Genomic DNA, 22050 nt, shown 5'->3' on the forward strand with positions numbered 1-22050 from the left:
AATATAAATGTTTGAAGTGACAGATATCTGAATTACCCTGATTTGATCATTACACATTGTATGCTTCTATCAAAATACTACATGCACCCCATAAATATGTACAACTATTATGTATCCATAATAACTAAAAATAAAATGTAAAAGCATCTCTTAATATGTATGTCTTTAAAATTAGAAACTTGCTACATTTCAAATAAAAGAGAAACAAATGACTTCTATGAACTATTTGAATTATTTTAAGTATAAAAGATTCAGTAATCTTTACACAACTTTATATTGATTATACTTATTTTTACTAATAGTAGCATTACATGATCAAAATTTGAATGTTATTTAGTTTTCTGACATTACAATGGCACAACTTTAAAATCTGTATTACTTTTTCTTTCATATTTTAGGAGTCTTCCTGGGCCAAACTATAAAATCTGTAGCTCTAGAAAAAACTAAGTAAAAATGAAAAAACCAAGTTATCTGTCACCCCACACTTCCTAATCAATACGGCTTATTTTTTTGCTAATTTTTTCTTTTTTTTTTGAGATGGAATTTCGCTCTTGTTGCCCAGGATGGAGTGCAATGGCACAATCTTGGCTCACCACAACCTCTGCCTACCAGGTTGAAGTGATTCTCCTGCCTCAGCCTCCTAAGTAACTAGGATTATAGGGATGTACCACCTCACCTGGCTAATTTTGTATTTTTAGTAGAGATGGGTTTCTGCATGTTGGTCAGGCTGGTCTCGAACTCCCGACCCCAGGTGATCCACCCACTTCAGTCTCCCAAAGTGTTGAGATTACAGGCATGAGCCACTGTGTCTGGCTTTTTTTTTTTTTTTTTTTTGTATTTTGTTTTTGCTAATTTAAAAGATAGTTAATAGAATATCAGAAATAGTGAACGTTATCATTTCCATAAATGCAAGAGTGTGTACATTTTCCACACACTGAGTACTGCTACATTTTCTATTGATAAATTCTGACCACTTCTTCAGGCAATTCATGTACTTACTTTAGCATTATCATTAAGGATGAAGGTTCTAGGACCATCAGGAACAAGGGTCCCATCTTCACACAAGTTACTTAACTGCTGGGGGGCTCTATTTCATCTTATGTAAACTACAGATAATACCTACTCACCTCAAGGGTGTATCAAGGGCTTATGTAAGCTAAATTTGCAGAAAGCAGTTAGCACAGTGCCAGGAAGGGTCCAAGAAGAAATGGTACTTACTATGAAATATTTGTACGTATATATGTATGCATGTTAATGAGCTCTTATTAGCTGTGTTCATTAAAGGTTTTCTCCATCCTGTGATTTGCTTTTAGATTTTGGAATACATTTCATTGTGCACATTCCATTTGTATTATTAATATAACAACATTTATTACTATTATTATTATCATCATCAATTCAGTCACATCTACTGTATCTCTGATGAAGACCATGATTTCTTTAATAATCATAAAACTCTCTTCCCTTCATCACGGGGTAAATAACCTATCACAATGCTGTAAGTCTCCACCAGCAGCCCAGGCTGCCCCTGCTGACTTACCAGATCTGCTACTTTAGCCAGATCAATCATCATGTTAACGTCACATCCACATTCAATAATGGTGAGTCTGCGCTTTTTACCTATAAGTGAAAAGATGAAAATTTTACTTTAAAAAGACCCTGAAAAAACTCTAACCATCAACTCTAATTTTCATTTTTTAATTGCATCCAGTAAAACACCATATACATTTACGGAGTGTACCAGAAGTTCATTTTTATAGGCAAAAACTGGTAAAATAAAATAAATTCCATCCTGTTTTTCTTGCTGTGTTCTAAATTTAAATAATATCAAAAGTCTACCCAGATGAATACAAGTGCTCAAACAGGGAAAATTCTGACTGCACAGGCTCCATGATAACCATGATCCTGCTGTTCAGCTGCAGGCCAATGTCTTTGCCTCTATCAAAACTTCCCATGTTCCCACTATCGCTAAAAACATCCTCAAACATAATGCAACAGAATATTCATAACGATAATTATGTCTAAATTAAGGTAGTAAGAAAACGGTCAAGAAAATATGGGCTGGGCACAGTGGCTCACACCTGTAGTCCCAGCACCTTGGGAGGCCGTTAGGTGGATCCCTTGAGCTCAGGAGTTTTGAGACCAGCCTGGGCCACATGGGGAAATCCCATCTCTACAAAACCAAAAAAGAAAGAAAGAAAAAGAGAAAAATTAGCCAGGCATGGTGGCATACATTACTCAGGAGGCTAAGGTAGGAGGATTGCTTGAGCCTGAGAGGTTGAGGCTGCAGTGAGCAGTAATCACACCCCTGCATTCCAGCCTGTGCCACAGAGTAAGACTCTGTCTCAACAAAAGGAAAAGAAAATATGGATGCTCCAAATATAAAGAAAAACCTCAATCCAACTATATTATTGCAATAGCAAGAGATTTCAGAGTATACATTGCCATTCTACCACTGGAACTTTGTTTCATCTTCCCTCAAACTTGGAAAGGTCACCATCTCCCAAAGTAGACAAATTCTCCTAGGAAAAAGAGAAAACGCGCACCTCCACCAGCATGTGGCTTCATAAGGGCAAGCACGTGCACCTGGCACATAGGAGGTACGTGCTGTCTGTTAAATGATGTGTTCACAGTGACCAGGCCTGCTAGGCCCTTCCAAGGAACATGCTTGGCAAAGCCATAGAGCACTCAGGATAAGATATGTATCACATCCTCATCTCTGGGAACTTACCCTTTTCTGAAATTAAAGCTAACTTAGTGAAAGTATAACAGAAGTAACATGATATGACAATATTTAACATGTTCCACTCGAGAAAACAACAAACATACGCATGTCCCTCAGATGACAACAGCCACGCCAACTCTGTGTCTGCAGCGGCATCTCCTACCTGACACGATTGTCACAGGGCCTCTGATCTCGGTCAACTTCTGCCAGGTGAAGTTCCGAATGAGGCATTATATCAAAGTGCTCTTTCCAACTTTGGAGGCCCCGTCACCACTACCACTATTGGTGGGGGCTCTAGTGGAGTTCGATCAACCACGGGAATATGATGCTTTTTTGGTCTTCAAATCCTGAGTTCTATTCATTAAAAAAAAAAAAAGGAAACACACTTTCAAAATAGAGTAAAAGGTATCAATCTTATAAGTAGACTTTTTTAGTATACTTACAGATGTGAGTACTTTAGTATATTTTATAGAGAGTACAACAGACAATATATAAATATAATTAACTTGTCAATTATTAACTTCTGGCCCCCATCCAAATAACTGCTATTCAATAAAGATGTAACAAGATGACTTCAATAGTATAGAGAGTTGAAAATTAAACACTCTTTAAATCTGACTGTTTTATGGGTGATTTTAATAGTTTTTTAAAAACCAAAAGGTAAATACCGAGGCAGTGCATCATAATGGATAAGAGCAGAGGCTCTGGAGTTAAATTTGGCTCTCCTACTTACTGGTTATATGATTGGAGGGAACCCGTTTTCTTGACCTGTTTTCTTGTCCATAAAAAAGGGCAAGAATGATTCCTACTCTGGTAAGGCTGCTGGAAGCATTTAGTTGAATAATGTTTAAAGTACACTGCTAAGAATATCATAAGGACTCACTAAATAAAGCTATGTTAGTATTAAATATTGTAATTTTTGTATTTTATATTACAACCTCGTAAAACATATCCAGAGGGAAAAAGCACACTTATCACCATAGAAACAGTTTAAAGTTTAGGAATAAACAAATTCTATAAATTCTTGTATCTTGGGCAAGAAACACCAACCAGTGTGCAGATGCTGGAGGCAAGGCAGATTCTATGGTAAAGCTTCTCACGTTTTGGTAAAAGCCACACAGCATGCATCTCCATGTCCTTTGGAGCTGGACTAGACTTGTGAATCCAAATGTCACCTGTGAGAGGCTCCTACTATTTAAAAAGAATCAACGGAAGAAGCATCAGACTGTAGCTAAACATACCTGTGAAAGGATCGAGCCATCCACACAGCAGACTGAATTGCAAAAGCGTTGGGATTTCTCTTCCGGGCATCTTCTTCACCTCCTAGCTGAAGATCCTGCAGATGCCACCTCTTTTTCTTTTCACCTTTGGGTCCACTGTTTTTCTTTCTGTGTTTCTTCTGGTCCTTAGTCTCCATAGTTGGCTATTTACCAATAACGAGTAACTCTAACCTACAAGGAAGAAGGTTGGGGTAAGGAGATGGGAGAAGCATTTTACAATCCAGGCAATACCCAGGGAAAAACATTAAATTTCATTTATTTATGAAGAGATGGTGATATATTTGCTCACTGAACAAGGGTAGAAACTGCTTAACCATTCCCAATTTCATTTCTCTCTGTTATGCTATAAATTAGATGAGTTACCTCTGCTAAGGGTACATTTTATGGTTAAGTTACTTTTTATTCATCTTAAGTGTCAACATCACCAGTATCTACTTCTGCAAGGATGGAAATATTCTATATCTGTACTTTTCGGCCATTTAGCCTTTAGCCACATGTGGTCACTTAAAATGTACTTAGAGGAACTGAAAAAATGAATTTTTAATTAATTTCCTTCTAACTCTAAATAGTCACATGTGGCTACCATACTGGACAGCTCAGACCTAGATATCAATGGGACTAATGAAGTGGTTTCCTAACTTAAACTAAAAAATTGTAATAAAAAATTTGAAACGCTTTTATGAACTTCCAATAGAATCGCAGTATTACTTTTAGTACCTGTTGACTCTGTAAAACTCCTAAATTACAACTCATCTACATACATTTGAAAAATAGCAATATCTGTACGTGTGAGATACGACTGGTTCTAAATGATGCCTGGAGACCCCATGGACTTACAGAGAGCCTTCCAGTGATTTCTGAGGTACCTGGGAATCTGTGCCAATAAACTGGTAATCACTGAATTAGTGAGTCTTTTTAGGATATCGTGCTGCATAAAATCTGACAGCTTGATTGAAAAAAAGCGGCGCAGGGTGCCATTTCATTCAATTAAGGTCTTGTATTAATTCCGTTTAATAAATGTTTGTGTCTGTCTATGATGTGCTAGCCACTGTGCCAGTAAATGGATATACCTATGATCTCACTTGCAGAGAATCCAAACTAGTATCTTTCGTGCCATGCAATAAGGGCTACATTGCAAGGCTGCACAGGGTGCTACCGGAGCACAGAGGTGAGTCAGAGGCTTCCCACAGACACACACAGGAGCGGAAACAGAAAGTCTTTATATATCACCATAATGACAAGGAACACCGGCCGGGAGTTAGGAGAGCTGGGCACTAGGAACGCTTTGAAACTGAGTAGCTGTGTGATTTCAGAGATTATGTTGCTTCTCTACTATATTTTAGCTCCGAACTTGTACTAATGTTTCTCTTCCTTTTGCTCTTGGTGGGAAAGGCAGAATTAAAGGTCAACAGATTCGGCTCAGGTCTAAGTCGCCGGCCGGGACCACGTCGCCAGGAAACGACGTCTCCCCGACACCTTCCCTCCCCGTCCGGGCTCTCTGCAGGGATTCATCCCGTCACTCTCCCAACGACCCCCGGGCACACCTCAGGCAGATGCGAAATATGCTGCTCCTCGGGAGCAAAGATGAACCAGAGGACCGGGGGAGGACCTTCCCACTCGCACGACTCACGATCTTCCCAGTGCCCCACAGCCAGGGACCCCACCGCCGCCTACCCCAGCCCGCTGCACCACCGAACCTGCTCACAACTGCGAGTTCTCAGGTCCGCTTGGACACCGCCGGAAACGGAAATTCACAGTGGCGCCGACTCGCCAGAGGGAAACAAAAAGGCAGAAAAAAGAGACCGCCGCCTGGAGAACTTTCAGGGGAAAGCTCAGAGTGGGCGCCGGCGTCTGTGCGCCGTGCGTTCCACCGCGTCGGCGTCCCTCCCGATTCCGCGCCACACCCGCCCTCGGAATCCGTTGTCTCAACTCTCGCGGTGGGACTCCCGAACCCGGTACACCAAGCTCGCCCGAGTCTTCGCGGAAAGCTAGGGCAGCTGTGCGGCCTGGCGCGGGTTACTTGGTGCGGTGCAAAAAGCCAGAACCAGACTCATTTGGCAATGAGCTCTGGGTGTGGTCTCTTTTTTTTTTTTTTTGAGACGGAGTCTCACTCGGTCACCCAGGCTGGAGTGCAGTGGCGCAATTTCGGCTCACCACAACCTCTGCCTCCCGAGTTCAAGAGATTCTCCTGCCTCAGACTCCCAAGTAGCTGGGAATACAGGCGCCTGCCATTATCCTGGCTAATTTTTTTGTATTTTTAGTAGAGATGGAGTTTCACCATGTTGGCCAGGCTGGTCTCAGGTGATCCACCCGCCTCGGCCTCCCAAAGCGCTGGGATTACAGGCGTGAGTCACCCTGCCCAGCTGGTCTCTTGTTCTTTTTAAGCAAGACACTACATTGAATAGTGCAAATCAGTGGGCATTATGTTATTTGTAGCTCATTCTCAGTGCTAACAGCAAGAGAAAGTCTTGTGAAGCACAGCCCCTTGAACTATACTGGTGCGCAATTTTCCTTTAAGTGATAACAAATCTCAAATCAAGGCCTAAGGGTGGGACGCAATTGTTTTTGTTACTCATTTCTAGATGTCAGCTGGAACGTGCCGCCCTCTTTGTCCTAGCCCCACCTAGAAGTGCAGTGTTGGTGGGAGAATGTATTCTTCTCTCTGCTTTCAGGACCGTTACGTATGCTGGGGAGCCTGGCAGTTGGCGCCAGGCCTGACCCCAGACAGTATTTCCTTCAGCTCCAGCATTTGAATTCTCACTGTTTAAAAGCCTTTGGCACTCGGTTTGCATTTCTGTATTCATAAGTGTTAATTATTCATGAAAGCAAACTGTGGGAAAACTAATTCTTTAAATCACCTTTACTAGACCGTTTTTCTTCCTTGCGTTCATCCTTTTTCTTGATACTTATACAAATAATATAATTCTAAGTTCTGTCTGTAAAAATATTTAAACAATACAGATAAAGAACAGATCACTTTTTAATTCAGCCAGCTGGAACGTTAGGGATATGTTGGGAGTTAGGGGTTTGGTGTAAAGTAAGGCATTTTATTTTGTTTACATGGATAGCAAATTGCTTCAACAAGTTTATTGAATATTTCATACTTTTGCCACTGACTTAAAATTTTATATAGATTTTCATTTTATATTGAAATGAAAATTTTGCCAGTCTCTTTTTTTCTGCCTTTTTGTTTCCCTACGGCGAGTCAGCGCCACTGTGAATTTCCGTTTCCGGCGGTGTCTATTCAAAATAAGACTGTCTCTAGTTACTCCTGCTCTACCGGTGAGTTTACTCTGCAGTGTTCTCGTGGCCGTGTTTATAGTACAGTTGATGTCTTGGAAGGGAAGCCCTCCTGAGGCCCATTCTTCTTTTTTTCTAATTACACCTGTTTCTGAACAAGAATATATGCACATCTTCAGTTGAAAGAGGACAGAAAGATGGGTGGTGAAGACTGCTAACCCCCATCTCCACTTTGCAGACCTAACCACTGCTACCAAAGATACTCTGCTCACAGAGAAGCACAGGACTCTCAACCAAATATACCATTTTTAAAATACTTCATTAAATACTTTTGTTAGTCTACTCTTAGATGAACTTGAATATCATGTTATATTAAGTATCAAGTTATATTAAAAACTTCCTTTCTAAAAAGTGGCACAATACAACATTGAGTCTTCCCATCCAAGAAAATTGTAAAGCCTCTTCATGTCTCAGGCTCTGTTTTGGTGACATATTCAAGTCTTATAGTAGATTTTAAGACACTCGTAATGGGATGCGTATGTACCTTGATTTAGTAGTGCTTAAATACTTGTTGAAGGAATGATAGCTTTAGGCTGAGCTAGCTCCACTTTTGTGATGTTATTTGTACTTACTTGATGTTCAATCCCTACACTCTGTTTTTTCCGTCAGAAAATATAGTCTAATTTGCTGGGCGTGGTAGCTCATGCCTGTAATCCCAGCACTTTGGGAGGCCGAGGTGGGTGGATCACCTGAGGTTGGGAGTTCGACACCAGCCTGAGCAACATGGAGAAACCCTGTCCATACTGAAACTACAAAATTAGCCAGGCGTGGTGGCACATGCCTGCAATCCCAGCTACTCGGGAGGCTGAGGCAGGAGAATCGCTTGAACCCGGGAGGCGGATGTTGCGGTGAGCCGAGATCGCGCCATTGCAATCCAGCGTGGGCAACAAGAGCGAAACTCCGTCTCAAAAAAGAAAAAAGAAAATATAGTCCACTTTATTGTATTTTCTAGGAACAGAAAGCTGAAAAAGTGAGTCTCGTCTCTATTGGTGAAAGTGTACCTTAAATACATTCATACACACACACTCCTAATTAGCATTAAATGAGAATGTGCTTTGACTTTAATTCATTATATTTGTTCAACAGAGAAATTGGAGTTGACATTTCATTCTTTCAATTACCCCCTCTTACAGGACATTAATGCACACGCCTGTGTTACTGGTAAACCCATCGGCCAAGGGGGCATCCATGGACGCATCTCTGCTACTAGCTGTGGTGTCTTCCATGGGATTGAAAACTTCATCAATGAAGCTTCTTACATGAGCATTTTAGGAATGACACCAGGGTTTGGAGATAAAACATTTGTCATTCAGGTAAAAAAAAAAAAAAAAAGTTTCCTTAATAACTGATAGACATTAAATTTTTTAATGTTTTTAGAATTGTAATTTTGAAATTCAGTTATCTTAAATCTCTTAAATTTTAGAGTGGTGGTTTTCAGAATAATAGATCTTTTCTTTTTTGAACCTTGGTATGATTCATGTCACTAGAACTGATTTAAGCATCTCTCAAGTACATGTGAAACTATTACCAACTATCACCAAATTCAACCAAAATATTGGTCAGTATTAAAACTTGAAATTGTAGCTAGAAGGGCAAGTCTCTTAACATAATTTTCTAAGTTTTGTAAGTATATAGAAAGGTTTACACATTGACCCAAATTTGTTTGATGTGTTAACATGTATTTTACTTAGGAGAATCTTAATTAAGTTGAAATAACTTTAAAACAGAAGTTGTAGCTGGGCATGGTGTCTCAGGCTTGTAATCCCAGCATTTTGGTAGGTCAAGGCGGGTGGATCACTTGAGGCCTGGAGTTCGAGACCAGCCTGGCCAACATGGTGAAACGCCATCTCTACTAAAAGTAGAAAAATTAGCCCGGCATGATGGCGGCACCTGTAATCCCAACTTACTCGGGAGGCTAAGGCAGGAGAATCACTTGAACCCGGGAGGCGGAGGCTGCAGTGAGCCAAGATTGTGCCATTGCACTCCAGCCTCGGCAACAGAGTGAGACTCAATCTCCAGAAAAAAGTTGTATTCTTCCAAATTAGTGACATCCCTTTTTACAACATAGGACATCTGATCATCAAGGACTTAGGACCTGGTGGTGTACTTAACACCACTGCCATTTGTCTGTTTATTGATTGATTGATTGATTGAGATGGAGTCTCACTCCATTGCCCAGGCTGGCATGCAGTGATGTGATCTCGGCTTACTGCAGCCTCCACCTCCCAGGTTCAAGCGATTCTCCTGCCTCATCCTCCCAAGTAGCTGGGATTACAGGCATGGGACACCATGCCTGACTAATTTTTGTATTTTCAGTAGAAACAGGGTTTCACCATGTTGGCCATGGCTGGTCTCGAACTGCTGACCTCAAGTGATCCACCTGCCTCAGCTTCCCAAAGTGCTGGAATTACAAGCGCGAGCCACCATATCTGGTCATCACATTCTTAAACAGAGAATTTTATTGTTGAAGAGAAACCAGTTAGCACATTGTTTCTTTTGGTAAAAGAATTTTGAGAATTGCTTCTAAATGAACAGAATGTGGATTTACATTGGTCAGAATATGACTCTTGCTGTCTATACCAGGACTTTAATTTTTGTGTCATGGATAATTGTTCTTCACAGGGATTTGGTAATGTGGGCCTACACTCTATGAGAAATTTACACAGTTTTGGTGCTAAATGTATTGCTGTTGGTGAGTCTGATGGGAGTATATGGAATCCAGATGGTATTAACCCAAAGGAACTGGAAGACTTCAAATTGGTATTAATACATTTTTATGGCATAGACACTAAATATAAACATTTAAACTCTGGTGCAGCTATTAATTGTGATTTTCAATCAATGGCAGCAACATGGGTCCATTCTGGGCTTCCCTAAGGCAAAGCCCTATGAAGGAAGCATCTTGGAGGCCGACTGTGACATACTGATCCCAGCTGCCAGTGAGAAGCAGTTGACCAAATCCGACGCACCCAGAGTCAAAGCCAAGGTGACAACATTATAGAAACCGGAACCAACATTATCAATGTGAATGACGTTAGGGGGGTCATAGAAGAGTCTGATTGAGTTTTCTCTTTCTTTTTAGCAGCTTTATTGGCACATACTGCACATACCATACAGTTCCCCCATTTAAAGTAAATAATTTAACAGCTTTTAGCTACCTGCACAGAGTTGTGCAACCACTACCAAAGCAAACGCATCTGCCTGACACTTCTGTAAAAACAAAACAAAACAAAAACCTAGATAAATAGAAAAGTGAAAGGTAGTTTTATACACTTTGCAGAGCAAAATAACCTCTTAATTTAATTTTAACTGAAACTGTGCTTCTCCCCACAGCCCCCTGTTCATATATGCACATCTCTTGCCCTCAGTGGAGGGGATTTGATGGTGTTGTTGGCATTTCTCTATGTTCCTGACTCTCTTGCAGATCGTTGCTGAAGGTGCCAATGGGCCAACAACTCCAGAAGCTGACAAGATCTTCCTAGAGAGAAACATTATGGTTATTCCAGTAAGTCATCTGTATTTATTAGGCTTTATATGTACTTAGAATCATAATTGTCCTTTGCAAGGAATTTGGAGGAAGAGAGGAATTATTAGTCTCCCAAGCTCTAGTGAATTCATCTTTATTTCACTTTTGAGAAAATATAGTAGAAGCATGATTAATTCTAAGCCTGTTACTTTTCACTTTGATCTAAACATTTATTCCAATTTCAGGCTCTTTACTGAATGTCTTTAGCCTTCTAAGAGTCTGGTTATATAAATGTGTACTGTGTTAGAAACACTATTCTAACTTAAGCTCTAAGATTTTCTGTATGATTCCTAACCTTATGCATTTCAAGTGCCCCTTCCGGCTTTACTCAGAAAACTAATATGAGGAACACATGCTCAGGTTTTTTTGGGTTTTCTACTGCAAAAATCTCCCAGTCTGTCAACTGTCTGTGGACTTTGCCCATAGTACACCTTAATGCCCCCCTCCCCCCCCTTTTTTTTTTTTTTGAGACCCAGTCTTGCACTGTCACCCAGGCTGGAGTGCAGTGATGCCATCTAGGCTCACTGCAAACCCCACCTCCCAAATTCAAGTGATTCTCCCCACTCAGCCTCTGGAGTAACTGGGATTACAGGCATGCGCCACCACGCCCAGCTAATTTTTGTAATTTTAGTAGAGACTGTGTTTCACCATGTTGGCCAGGCTGTTCTCAAACTCCTGACCTCAGGTAATCTGCCCTCTTTGGCCTCCCAAACTGCTGGGATTACAGGTGTGAGTCACTGCACCCCACTACATGCCCTTTTTTCCCCCTTTTACCTCTCCAAATTTTCATCATTCACTAATGCCTAACTCAAAACATTCTTTCTTATTAAACATGTTTTACTACTCAAGTATTATGAACGCCTTTGTAATTTATTATCTATAATATCATATGTCACTTACAACATAATCTTTGAGATATTACATGTATTTTTATAGTATGCCCTCGATATGTTAGATTGTGTTTAATATAGTTACACCTTTTATGATGCCATTGTACCTAACGTAGTGTTTAGGAAACAGCTGTCTATTTATCGATCAGATATATTTGCTGAGATCCTTAAAATGTGATTGCCATCACCCATCATGCGTTATTGTTAGGTGATTCATTTATCAGTACATTTTATTTGGTCATAAAGTCTCAACAAGGTTTTATTATTGTTTTACAATGAATGTAGCAATAAAACCTAATAGAAAAGACTAAGTAAATGTTCTTGTTAGTAAAGCTTATGTGCGTATGTTAAACATATTGGAAAGCTGTTATTCCTATTACATCAAAAGTATTGATTGACTTTGAACTTCTAATTGTGCTTGCTTACTACTTATTTTTCTCAAATTGTACATAAACATTGCTGTTAATTGTATAGCAAAATGTCTTATAACACAGTGATACATGTATTAAATCATTTCCTGATACACATACATCCAGTGGCATATAATGGCACTCTAACCAGTTTCTACGGAGTTAATTCTCATGATTATTGTCATGATGATCTTCACTCTAGTAGGAATGCTAAACATGTGATTATTGTTTTTGAGATGATGGGGTGCTAAGCATTGTAACATTGTCCTGATTGAACTACTACGACTAACTATTGAAAAAAGGCTGCATGCAAAAAATGAAAACATAAAAATGGAACTCATTTAACCAATTCCCCCAACCTTGCCAATTTTCCAACCCCAAGTCTGGACATATAAAACATTGATTAAGGGATCAGCAACAAATGCACACATGGTATTAATAATCTTTTCAGAACCAAAGCTTGACTAGATTAGGTTTCTTAATAGAAGGAGAGAGTCGTTAATTACAAATTCGCTTCAAATTAACTGAGATTTGCTTCAAGATAACTGAGATTATCTTAATGAAGAAGTCCCCTTAGATAACTTCTCTTTAGGTTCATGGCCAGATGAATAAGAACTGATTGAGTTAGACTTGTCTGTTTCACTCAAGACTTTAACAACATAGAAACGGTTCATTCCTTCTGTCTCCTACCTTCATAAAGTCTCAAAGACTGGAGCAGATGAGTGCTTAATCATTACCAATCTTGCTGAGGCTTTGCTGAAGTTGACACTTTGGTAACCTTTGGAAAATAAGACACTCTAAAGGCTATATCACAAGGCCTATGAAATTTGTTAAAATTTAACAAACATTTTGAAAGAAATAATAAATATCTACATATAAACATATCCAATATATTTTTCTCAAAACACCTACATACATACATACTTACATCTTGAAGTAAACTTTCTACTCACAGGTTAACATCTATCTTTATCTATTTATCTATTACCTTTGAATAAATGCAAAGAGTATCTTTTCAGCTTCCTGCACAATATTAATAAGGCAGCATTTCTTAAAAGAATATATGCATACAGTGAATTTTTCCAACATCAAAGCCAAAGTGTTGATTTTTTCTACATATTGAATGACAAAATATAGTCTTTATAAAAAGATAATACATTTAAAATTTATTAACTTCCTTACTTAAATTCTCTAGTTAATCTTGCTTTTTATAAAAAAATCTTTTCATTGCAAAGAATTGGCAATTTTATACACACACATATTTATATAGTTTCAACTTGAAGAATTATAGTAAAGGGTATCATAGCTTCAGTATGATTAACTTAGAACAGAGCTGTAGGGCACAAATAACCTTAAAATTTTATCAGTAAAGAACTATCACAGGCATTTATTTCAGTGTCATGGATCTATCTCTCATCAGGGCACCAACAGATTTTTCAGACATCCCTCAAAATACACAAAAGGACTGGATGTCAATTCATAGAATTCTACTTGAAAAATGTTTTCATTAAACCACTTTATCAGCATCTACACTTGTTACAAATTTCTTCCAAGGTCTATAACGAATCTTTCTACTCAATTTTGTTCCCTTTCTCCAATTCATTCTGTGTAAGTTTGAAGTGGTTAACTACAAAACAAGACCATATACCAATCCAAGTATAATATAAAGAGAATCGTTGCATTTACATGGCCCCTAGAAAATTAAGGAGCATAAATCACCTTTCAGGTGATCCTGAGAACGCATGAACAAGTCTTGTACTCGATGACTTCTTCTTTAAAAAAGCTATTCATTGCACAATCTTCTAATAATAATAATTCATTTAGAATAATGCATAAGCCCCTGATTCTAATAAATCTACTGCATTTTCATTTTGCCATGTTTTCTTCCAATTTCCACTAATTCTTATGGTTTACATAAGATACTTATATAACAAATAAAACTTTGTGTTTTCTTCTTTTTAAATGTAATATTTCCATGTCAGGCTTCCTTTCTTTGATGGCACATAGCCCTCTAAAATATCATTTTTTATTTTCACAAAATATACCATAATATACCATAGAGTTTATGTACTCAATGAATTAATTGATCTCTTTGTTTGGAACATTTAATTTGTTGCAGCTTTTGCTTATTTATGCCAATACAATTAGCTATCATTTGTTTATTTTCCTCCGGATAATTTATCTGTGTTTAGCTGCTTATACTAGGATTATAAACTCTTTACTTTTTTCTATCTCTGAAAAGTATCATCAAATTGCTTTCTAAAATAAATATAACTAGTTATACTGACACTAACAGAATATTCCTGTACCCATGTGAAAATAGTATTGCAACACTGGATATTATCAAAATATTTATTACTTAAACATACTATAAATAATTCAATATTTAATTATTGGCATATTGTGTTTTTATTGATTTAATTATAGTACATAAGCAAATATCCACTGACTCATATAAGTAAATTATATTCTTATTCTTATCTACTTAGGAAAATAACTTTCCCAAATCATTTATATTTAGAAGAACTAGTCTAGGGAACATTGCTGCTTGCAAATAGCTCTAGAAAAAGGTACAGACTTGATTATGTAAATAAACCTATCTGGCAACTCACTATATTTCTTTTTAAAAAATATGTAAATATGAAAAAAATTATGTATACAATATTGAGTATAATGCAGAATCTCAATACAGAGGGATATTGGGAAAATATAAACATAGTTTTGTGGCCAAAGCACCAGAGGTTTCTTCCAAAGACTTTAATCACAAAGGAAGATCCATTAAAATGGTATTCTCCCACAATACACAAGCACAATAATTATGGTCAGAATTCAACATATTTATTTTAATTTAACATACCAAGCATGGTTCCTTATTGAGTCACATGAAGAGGCCTCCTTGAGAGGGAAGGATGGCATGAGCACTTCAGGCTAATAGAGAAATGGATCCAGAGGAGGCAAGAGAACCACGGGAAGCAAGAGAGGATTCCTAGAAAAACCCTGCTTCCAAGTCTCTGCATATGTTTCCAGCACCTACTTCAAAATGTTGTGATAAGTATTAAATGAGTTACTATGGACAATATCCTCTAAATAGACCCTGCTGTGCAATATCTGTTGGCTGGCTACCTACTATTCAGGTCTGTAGGCCCCAGAAATTAAGGCATTTCCTTGCATTCCAATACTTTTCTCATCTCCCTCATCTGCCGTGACTATATTATGTTCATATTTACCTGGGACAGTTCTGGTTCTTGCTTACTGTCAAGGTGTTATTACTCCATGTTATAACTCCATTGTATGGTGTTAAACACTCCTTTTTTCTCTTATGTTCAAAAGTCTCCCATTTTACACAATAATTTTTATGGTCACCCTATATTACCCTGTGTATTTTCCCTCCGTAATACTTGTCACCATCTAATATACTGTATATTTATTGCAGATGCATTTATTGTCTGTCTTTGCCATATGTAAGCTCCACAGAAAATAATCTGTCTTTTTAATTCATTGTTCAATGTCTATAAATATGTCTGATACAAGAAAAAATCTCGAAAACTATTAGTTGAATGGATGAACTAACCATTTTGAGCACGGTAGAGCTACAGCTGGGAGAGTTTCATGCTTAAGGCAAGAGTGAGAAGAGTCCAAGCCACTCAGAGAGCCAAAGTGGGACAGGTGATGGAGGTGGTCTGATCAGCTATAAAGGGAGAATTGCTGCAGTCTTTAAAGCCAGAAGACACTTTCTGGAGACAACTTTAACATTAGTAAAAGCTTTTTAAAGAAGGCTTTCTTACTACTTTAAAGAAGGATTTCTTTAACTACTGCTGTTACTAAATTTGCATTCTCTTAATGTTAAATAAAGTTGCCTTGATCACTTTTATCCTAAGATATCTGGGGCTTATAATTGGAGATGGGGATTGGTTCACAAAAATACTGTGGTTTGTACTGTATAGTTTGTATTGTATAGTATGTACACTTAATTCCCCTTAAAATTATCCCAATCATAGACTGTATTTTAGTCAGTCACAAAGACTGTTGTATGTGCAGAATATAACATGACAACTTGACGGGTGTTGAAAAGAACGGCACAGCAACTCACCAACTGTATTTCACATTATTAGTATAATCACAAAACATTTATTTGGGTCCTGTTGGCAAAGCATGCTGCTGAATTCCAGAAAGAGTTTGAAATAACTTCTCTTGATATCTGAAATACTTGAAAGTATTTATATTAAATATAGTGTACATAACATAGCACATTTAACACAACAATTTGAGCTTTATTGAATGTCTGTTGTGTTCCAGATATTGATGTAGGCACTGGGAGGACACCCCATCTGCCATCAAAGAGTGCCCCATCCAGTGGGTGAGAGAGACAAGGAATAACTTTTGTCCAATATCATTGGAGCTAAGAGAGTATTAGACAGCGTATTAAAGGAGCAAATCCAAATGTAGAGTGTGTGGTGATTGAGCTCTGCTTTGAGTTTCCACTGAGGAAAGTTTCTTGTCAATGTACTAAATGGATAGAAGGATTTATGTTTAAGGGGTTGGTCTTTCAAACTTCTTTATGATAATGACAGTGACTACTTTCAAGTGATACCACAGGGATTGAAGAATCGTCTACTCTAGGAGCTTGTATGAAAAAGATGAAACCATAATCTATTTGTTCCAAGAGAAATAAAATAAAATAAAATGACATCCCAGATTCTCTTTCAGTGTTTTTCTTTTATGAAATGCATCACTTGCCCCTAGGGTATGTGATCCTGAAACTGTTTATCTAATGTTCAGGGATAAGAGGGGAGTGTCTGCCTATTTCTGTGTGGAAGGCTTTCCTGTCCTATAGACTTTCCATTGCCCCTAAAGCAATGCCCTTTTTCAGGGAACTTAGAAATAATCCTGTTAAACAGGCTTACCTTTGCACTGTATTAATATTCATATTTAGGCAGTGAAATGGCCTTTACATTTTCCTGACATGTCAGGAATAGGCTTAAGTTTTACTTTCTATGCAGTCAGCCTTTCTAAGAGAAAACACGGGGTTTCAATTTGTATTTCTGAAAACCAAAATAGACCCATCTTACATAAATGAACAGTGTCATTGGCTGCAATTTACATCTCAAGGTAAATGTCATTTCCCTGCTTACTGTTGAAGCTTTAAGTTCAGGCTTTGAAAAAAGCGCTATCTGTTCCTGTTATTATAAGCTACATTCCTGACAGCTCTCACATTAATGACAGCAGATTGCTTGCTTAGTGTCTTCCTTTTTGGAGCTTATTTTGTCATCATTCACCCATTCTTTGCCGGCTCACAAACAGAATACATTCTATTGAGATTTGGAAAAGTTATAAGCTTTTAGACTCAGAAGGTAACTTCTTTTTCTGGGTTACTTGACAACTGACCCACAATTTACTTAGAAATGGAAGCCTACACACCTTAGCTAGGTTCCGTTAAGGTAGGAAGGTGGATAGAAATTTACCCTTTCCCAGGTATCACATGTATGCTTAACACATTTAAGAGTAAGGATATGCTGTCATGAGGGATTGAACCAAATAAAATAAATTTGATTTTGTGTTTTTTCTGCAGTATGAAAAAACAAACCTGATTATGTTTTTTAAAAAAATATCGAAAACTATCTTATGTAGTCAACATACAATAAGCAAATTGTTTTATATCATTCAGTGACTTTTATAAGATTATACAGCTTGAAATAGCTAATGGGAAAAATATAGAATGCAGAGTGCTGAAAGCTGATTCTTTAAAGGAGATTTATTCTTGTAAAAGGATTTTGACAATATGGTGATGATGATATAGTCTGAGGACTATTGTAAAAGGAAGATGATGATATTGGATAACAACATGTTTGGAAAGGAAAAAGATAAAAGCAAAATATTATGTCATTTCTGGTTGTGGTAGATAAGACGGTTGCCTGTTTAGAAACAATGAGAATAGGAATGTTAAAGGAACATTTCAAGAGAAAAAAATGGTAACCCTAAAAGCTATGCTTCCATATCTTTGAGATGAGATGATATTCATGAAAGCTCTTTTAGTTATTTGGAAGACAGTAAGTAGATGGAGCCAGATTGCTATACGCTATTATTATCTGAATGAAAAGCTACATTTTTCTCTGAAACTTAAATTGTTGTGACATATAAAAGAAGATGATGGTAAGACTTCTAGTGGAGGTTTTTTCTTCATCAAATATAGCATAATAGACCCTTCCATATTAAAGAGATGTCAGATGCCATAGCCAGGGCCACAGGATACAGAAGGCTATGTACTTGTCTGGAAGCTTGAGCTGCAAATGTGTTATGTGAAAAAAAGACGAAGTCATATTACTCAAGGTTTAAATGGATAAAAATAAGTCAATGCAAATCTTAACATATTACTAGATTATTAGATCCTTGACCAATGGTGATCAATACTTGAAGACATTGATGAGAAATCATGAATTATTTTTCACTCTTTATATTTTCTTTTCACATTGGGAAAAATAGTACAATCTTTTTTTTTTTTTTTTTTTTTTGAGACGGAGTCTCCCTCTGTCGCCCAGGCTGGAGTGCAGTGGCGCAATCTCGGCTCACTGCAAGCTCTGCCTCCCGGGGTTCACGCCATTCTCCTGCCTCAGCCTCTCCGAGTAGCTGGGACTACAGGCGCCCGCCACCACGCCCGGCTAATTTTTTTTTGTATTTTTAGTAGAGACGGGAAAAATAGTACATTCTTGATAACAATTTTGTGGTTAGTTGCTTCCTAATTCCTTGCCAACATACTCTCCTCATCTGTTCACTCATTATATGCCAATGTACCACTTATCTGAGGGTGACGCTTACTATTATTACACAGGAACACATTATAGAAAGGAATAGGGCAGTTGGAAGAGAGAGTATGCGTTTTCTGATTTTTTTTTTTTTTTGGTCAACAAAACAAACACAAGAATTATGAATCAGAATGGGTCATGTGGCTTCTAAATGATGAGAATGTTATCACAAATGTGATTCTGATTGTACAATTGAAAATAATTCTGATGGGTGAGAGAAGGATTAGTTTCCCAAAGAAAGCAATGTAACTGTGCAAAGACTGCAATGGTAAACTTGGATTTTTGCAAGAGGACATGAAGCAAAGACTGAAAAAAGTCATAGAACCCAGGGCAAATACAGAAGACTGACATGGTATGATAAGAATGATGTTAGCAAGGAGAAAGCCTCAAATTAGCATCCCAGAACTCATCTTCCTGGGAGGGCACAGCTTGGATTTGGGGACATCTTCTGTAGTCTATAGAGATGCTATTATTTCCACTGACAGAGATCCATTGGGGTGTCTCCTCCACTAGATTGCGATCTCCATAAGAGAAGATAATGTGTTTTTATGTCTTAAACTCCTAATGAAGTCCCTGTTATAAAGAAAGGAATTTAATAAATGTTTGTTGAATAAATGAAATATTGTGTACACATGTCAAGGGCAGCAAAAAGCAGGGTGGGGATACTTTTAAAAGTCATATATGATACAAGAAAATCAAAGAAAGGATACACTTGCTGCTGGCAGTCAACAACAAAGAATACAGATCTCTGGCATTTTGAACTTGTATTTCCTGTCAATAAAAACAATCTTGAAACAAAAGAAGATGCACTAAACCTAAGAGAGGTTGGATGCTTAATAAGAATGATTAGTGTCCCTGGGTTGACCAGTGCTCATTATAACAGTGAAAAACACACCCTTGGGTAGAGATTGAAGATGTTAATGATTCACCTGATATAGGCACTAGCATGTGCAGCAATAGTGCATGCGCATCCAGAGAACAGCCCAGAGAGTGCTTAACAGTGACACCCGTTCCCACCCCTTCATGAACAGTCATGTAAGGCTTCCATACAGGAGGTTTCCCCAGTATCAGTCAATGCTGTCTCACCTTTGAGCAGCCCACTCTGATCAGCTGTCAGAGGGTACATTCGCTTTGCAATAACCTCTCTTGCTTACTTTTACGTTGGACTCACTCTCAAAGTAAGACTTCTTTTGTGCAGCAAATGCAAGAACCTGAACCAGCCCACCAGCAACACAACTGCTACCTGTACCCTAAATACACAGATGGCCTGCCCAATTATTACTTAAATTTGCAGACAAAAGTCTACCCGCCCCAAATGCTCACATCACTGCTGAAGCCGTATATGTACATATATATGTGCCCAAATACAAACATGTACAATGAACACAGTACCCATATATACTGTGAACCTTGAAAGGGCTAATCCTTCCAGATGGATCATGAGTGGCTGACTGGGCCTAAACTCAAAATGGAGCCAAGCAGCCATTTGCTGACTGCAAGTCTCACACATGTACCCTGCTTCCTGCAAAAACCACGTACTTGTGTCACTTTGGGACTTTCACAGCTGTCTGTTCCTGTTTATGTCACCTGAATCAAGGGGTACCATTTTGTCCTATGGACTTAAGAAATAGACTGTGACTTTCATCAGCCAATCAGAAATAAACAAGCTTGTGTCCCTCATTTGCAGAGTGAACCAGATTGGGAATCTGAGAACGAACTTTCTCTATAAAAGATAATACCTCTCTTTGTTCTTTCAGAGTGTACCTTTGTTTTGCACTGAAGGCTGGGACTCCTTGATTTGCAAACAGCTCACTGGAATCAAATTTCTATTTTTTTCTTTTGTTGTTTTTTTAAGAAAATCCTTTTCAGTGGATTTGTTAACAGTACATAATGAGAATCCTATAGGCATAGGCTCAAAAAAAAAATCACAAGGTATACGACACTTGTGTCATACATCACCCAGAAAAGAATCACATACAATCCCACAGCTCTAAACTATAGGAATCCATGATTCTTGAATGCAAACACAACATACACAGCCTCTCTGTTTCCAAATACATGCACTGAACCTCCCACATCTCCCAGAATACAAAATACAGAAACCACATAAACTCAAATACACACAAAACCACAAACTATTTTTATCAAATACATATAAGTCCACCTCACAAACTCTGGGAACACACATACAAGTGGCAACACCAAATTCTGCGAGTATTACATTTCACAACAGACACAGAGGACCACTAAGTCTTAATATACCCAAAACCCCTCATATACACACTCACAAACTACCCATGAATACACACCCCACCCTCCCAGATAAAACCCATACAATACAAAAAAAAACACAAAAACACCAATAATACTCTAATATACGCACACAACTTTCATATACCTATGGGCACATACACACTCACGCAAATATCCCCAATCTCTGAGTGTATAAATCCCCTGAAACACTATCCAATCAATATGCTACATCTCCGGAATATAACCTCCTCACCTCATCCCCTAAACATGCCCAAACACATGTATGAACATCCTAGCATTCTCCAAAGAAATACACTTTAAATACTAACAATCCCATATTCTATAAATAGACTTAGATAATTCATCTATCTGCTGATAAATATACACACAAACCAGTATACACATCCAAGATGCATGGAAATATCTCCAGCATATCATTTATAAATACCCATAAAAACACTTCCCAATCCCAAATTATCCCAGTCTAGTATGAACCAGCTCCCACATTGCCAAGTACTAACCAATAACCACATCAGATACCTCTAATACATAGAAATTCAACTCTCTCACTCTCCTGTATAAAAAGAGAACCCCATCTCTCTATCAGACACAGACATACTAAATTCCCAGAATATATAACCCTAATAACCACTTACTGAAAAATACAAGCACATAGCTCCACAAAACATTCATCTAAACCGCCATGCCCTTGAACACACACACAAACTCAATACTCATGTAGTTCTCTACATGCCCTAAATATACCCGCGATTAACTAACACGCCACAAATATGCAAACATGCCACCTCATATCCCCAAATACACATACAATTCCACAATACCTGCACATATGTAATCACACTTCC

General features: G+C 38.1%; 2 protein-coding genes across 5 annotated transcripts in view; one reads left to right on the forward strand and one right to left on the reverse strand.

Moving 5' to 3' along the window:
• The window catches only part of LOC129480910 (arf-GAP with GTPase, ANK repeat and PH domain-containing protein 5), a 273520-nt gene that overhangs the window by 55569 nt on the left and 195901 nt on the right, over positions 1 to 22050 (reverse strand). For 3 of the 4 annotated variants that reach the window (XM_063638116.1, XM_063638117.1, XM_055275455.2), the window contains exons 1-2: positions 2889 to 3028; positions 1541 to 1620 (exon numbers count right to left, since the gene is read on the reverse strand). The exons of the other annotated variant lie outside the window; for it this stretch is intronic. The gene's annotated coding sequence lies outside the window, so the exon portion shown is untranslated. Of the gene's footprint in view, positions 1 to 1540; positions 1621 to 2888; positions 3029 to 22050 lie in introns of those variants that run through there. 4 annotated transcript variants of the gene reach the window in all.
• GLUD1 (glutamate dehydrogenase 1) overlaps positions 5357 to 22050 on the forward strand; it is a 225577-nt gene continuing 208883 nt past the window's right edge. Inside the window, exons 1-6 of the mRNA XM_063638123.1 lie at positions 5357 to 5960; positions 7215 to 7287; positions 8439 to 8618; positions 9928 to 10065; positions 10154 to 10291; positions 10730 to 10810. Of these exons, the coding sequence (XP_063494193.1) occupies positions 5365 to 5960; positions 7215 to 7287; positions 8439 to 8618; positions 9928 to 10065; positions 10154 to 10291; positions 10730 to 10810 (1206 nt within the window). The 5' untranslated portion in view covers positions 5357 to 5364. The remainder of the gene's footprint in view (positions 5961 to 7214; positions 7288 to 8438; positions 8619 to 9927; positions 10066 to 10153; positions 10292 to 10729; positions 10811 to 22050) is intronic.

The sequence above is a fragment of the Symphalangus syndactylus genome, chromosome 4 (assembly GCF_028878055.3).
Source record: "Symphalangus syndactylus isolate Jambi chromosome 4, NHGRI_mSymSyn1-v2.1_pri, whole genome shotgun sequence".
Taxonomy (NCBI): domain Eukaryota; kingdom Metazoa; phylum Chordata; class Mammalia; order Primates; family Hylobatidae; genus Symphalangus; species Symphalangus syndactylus.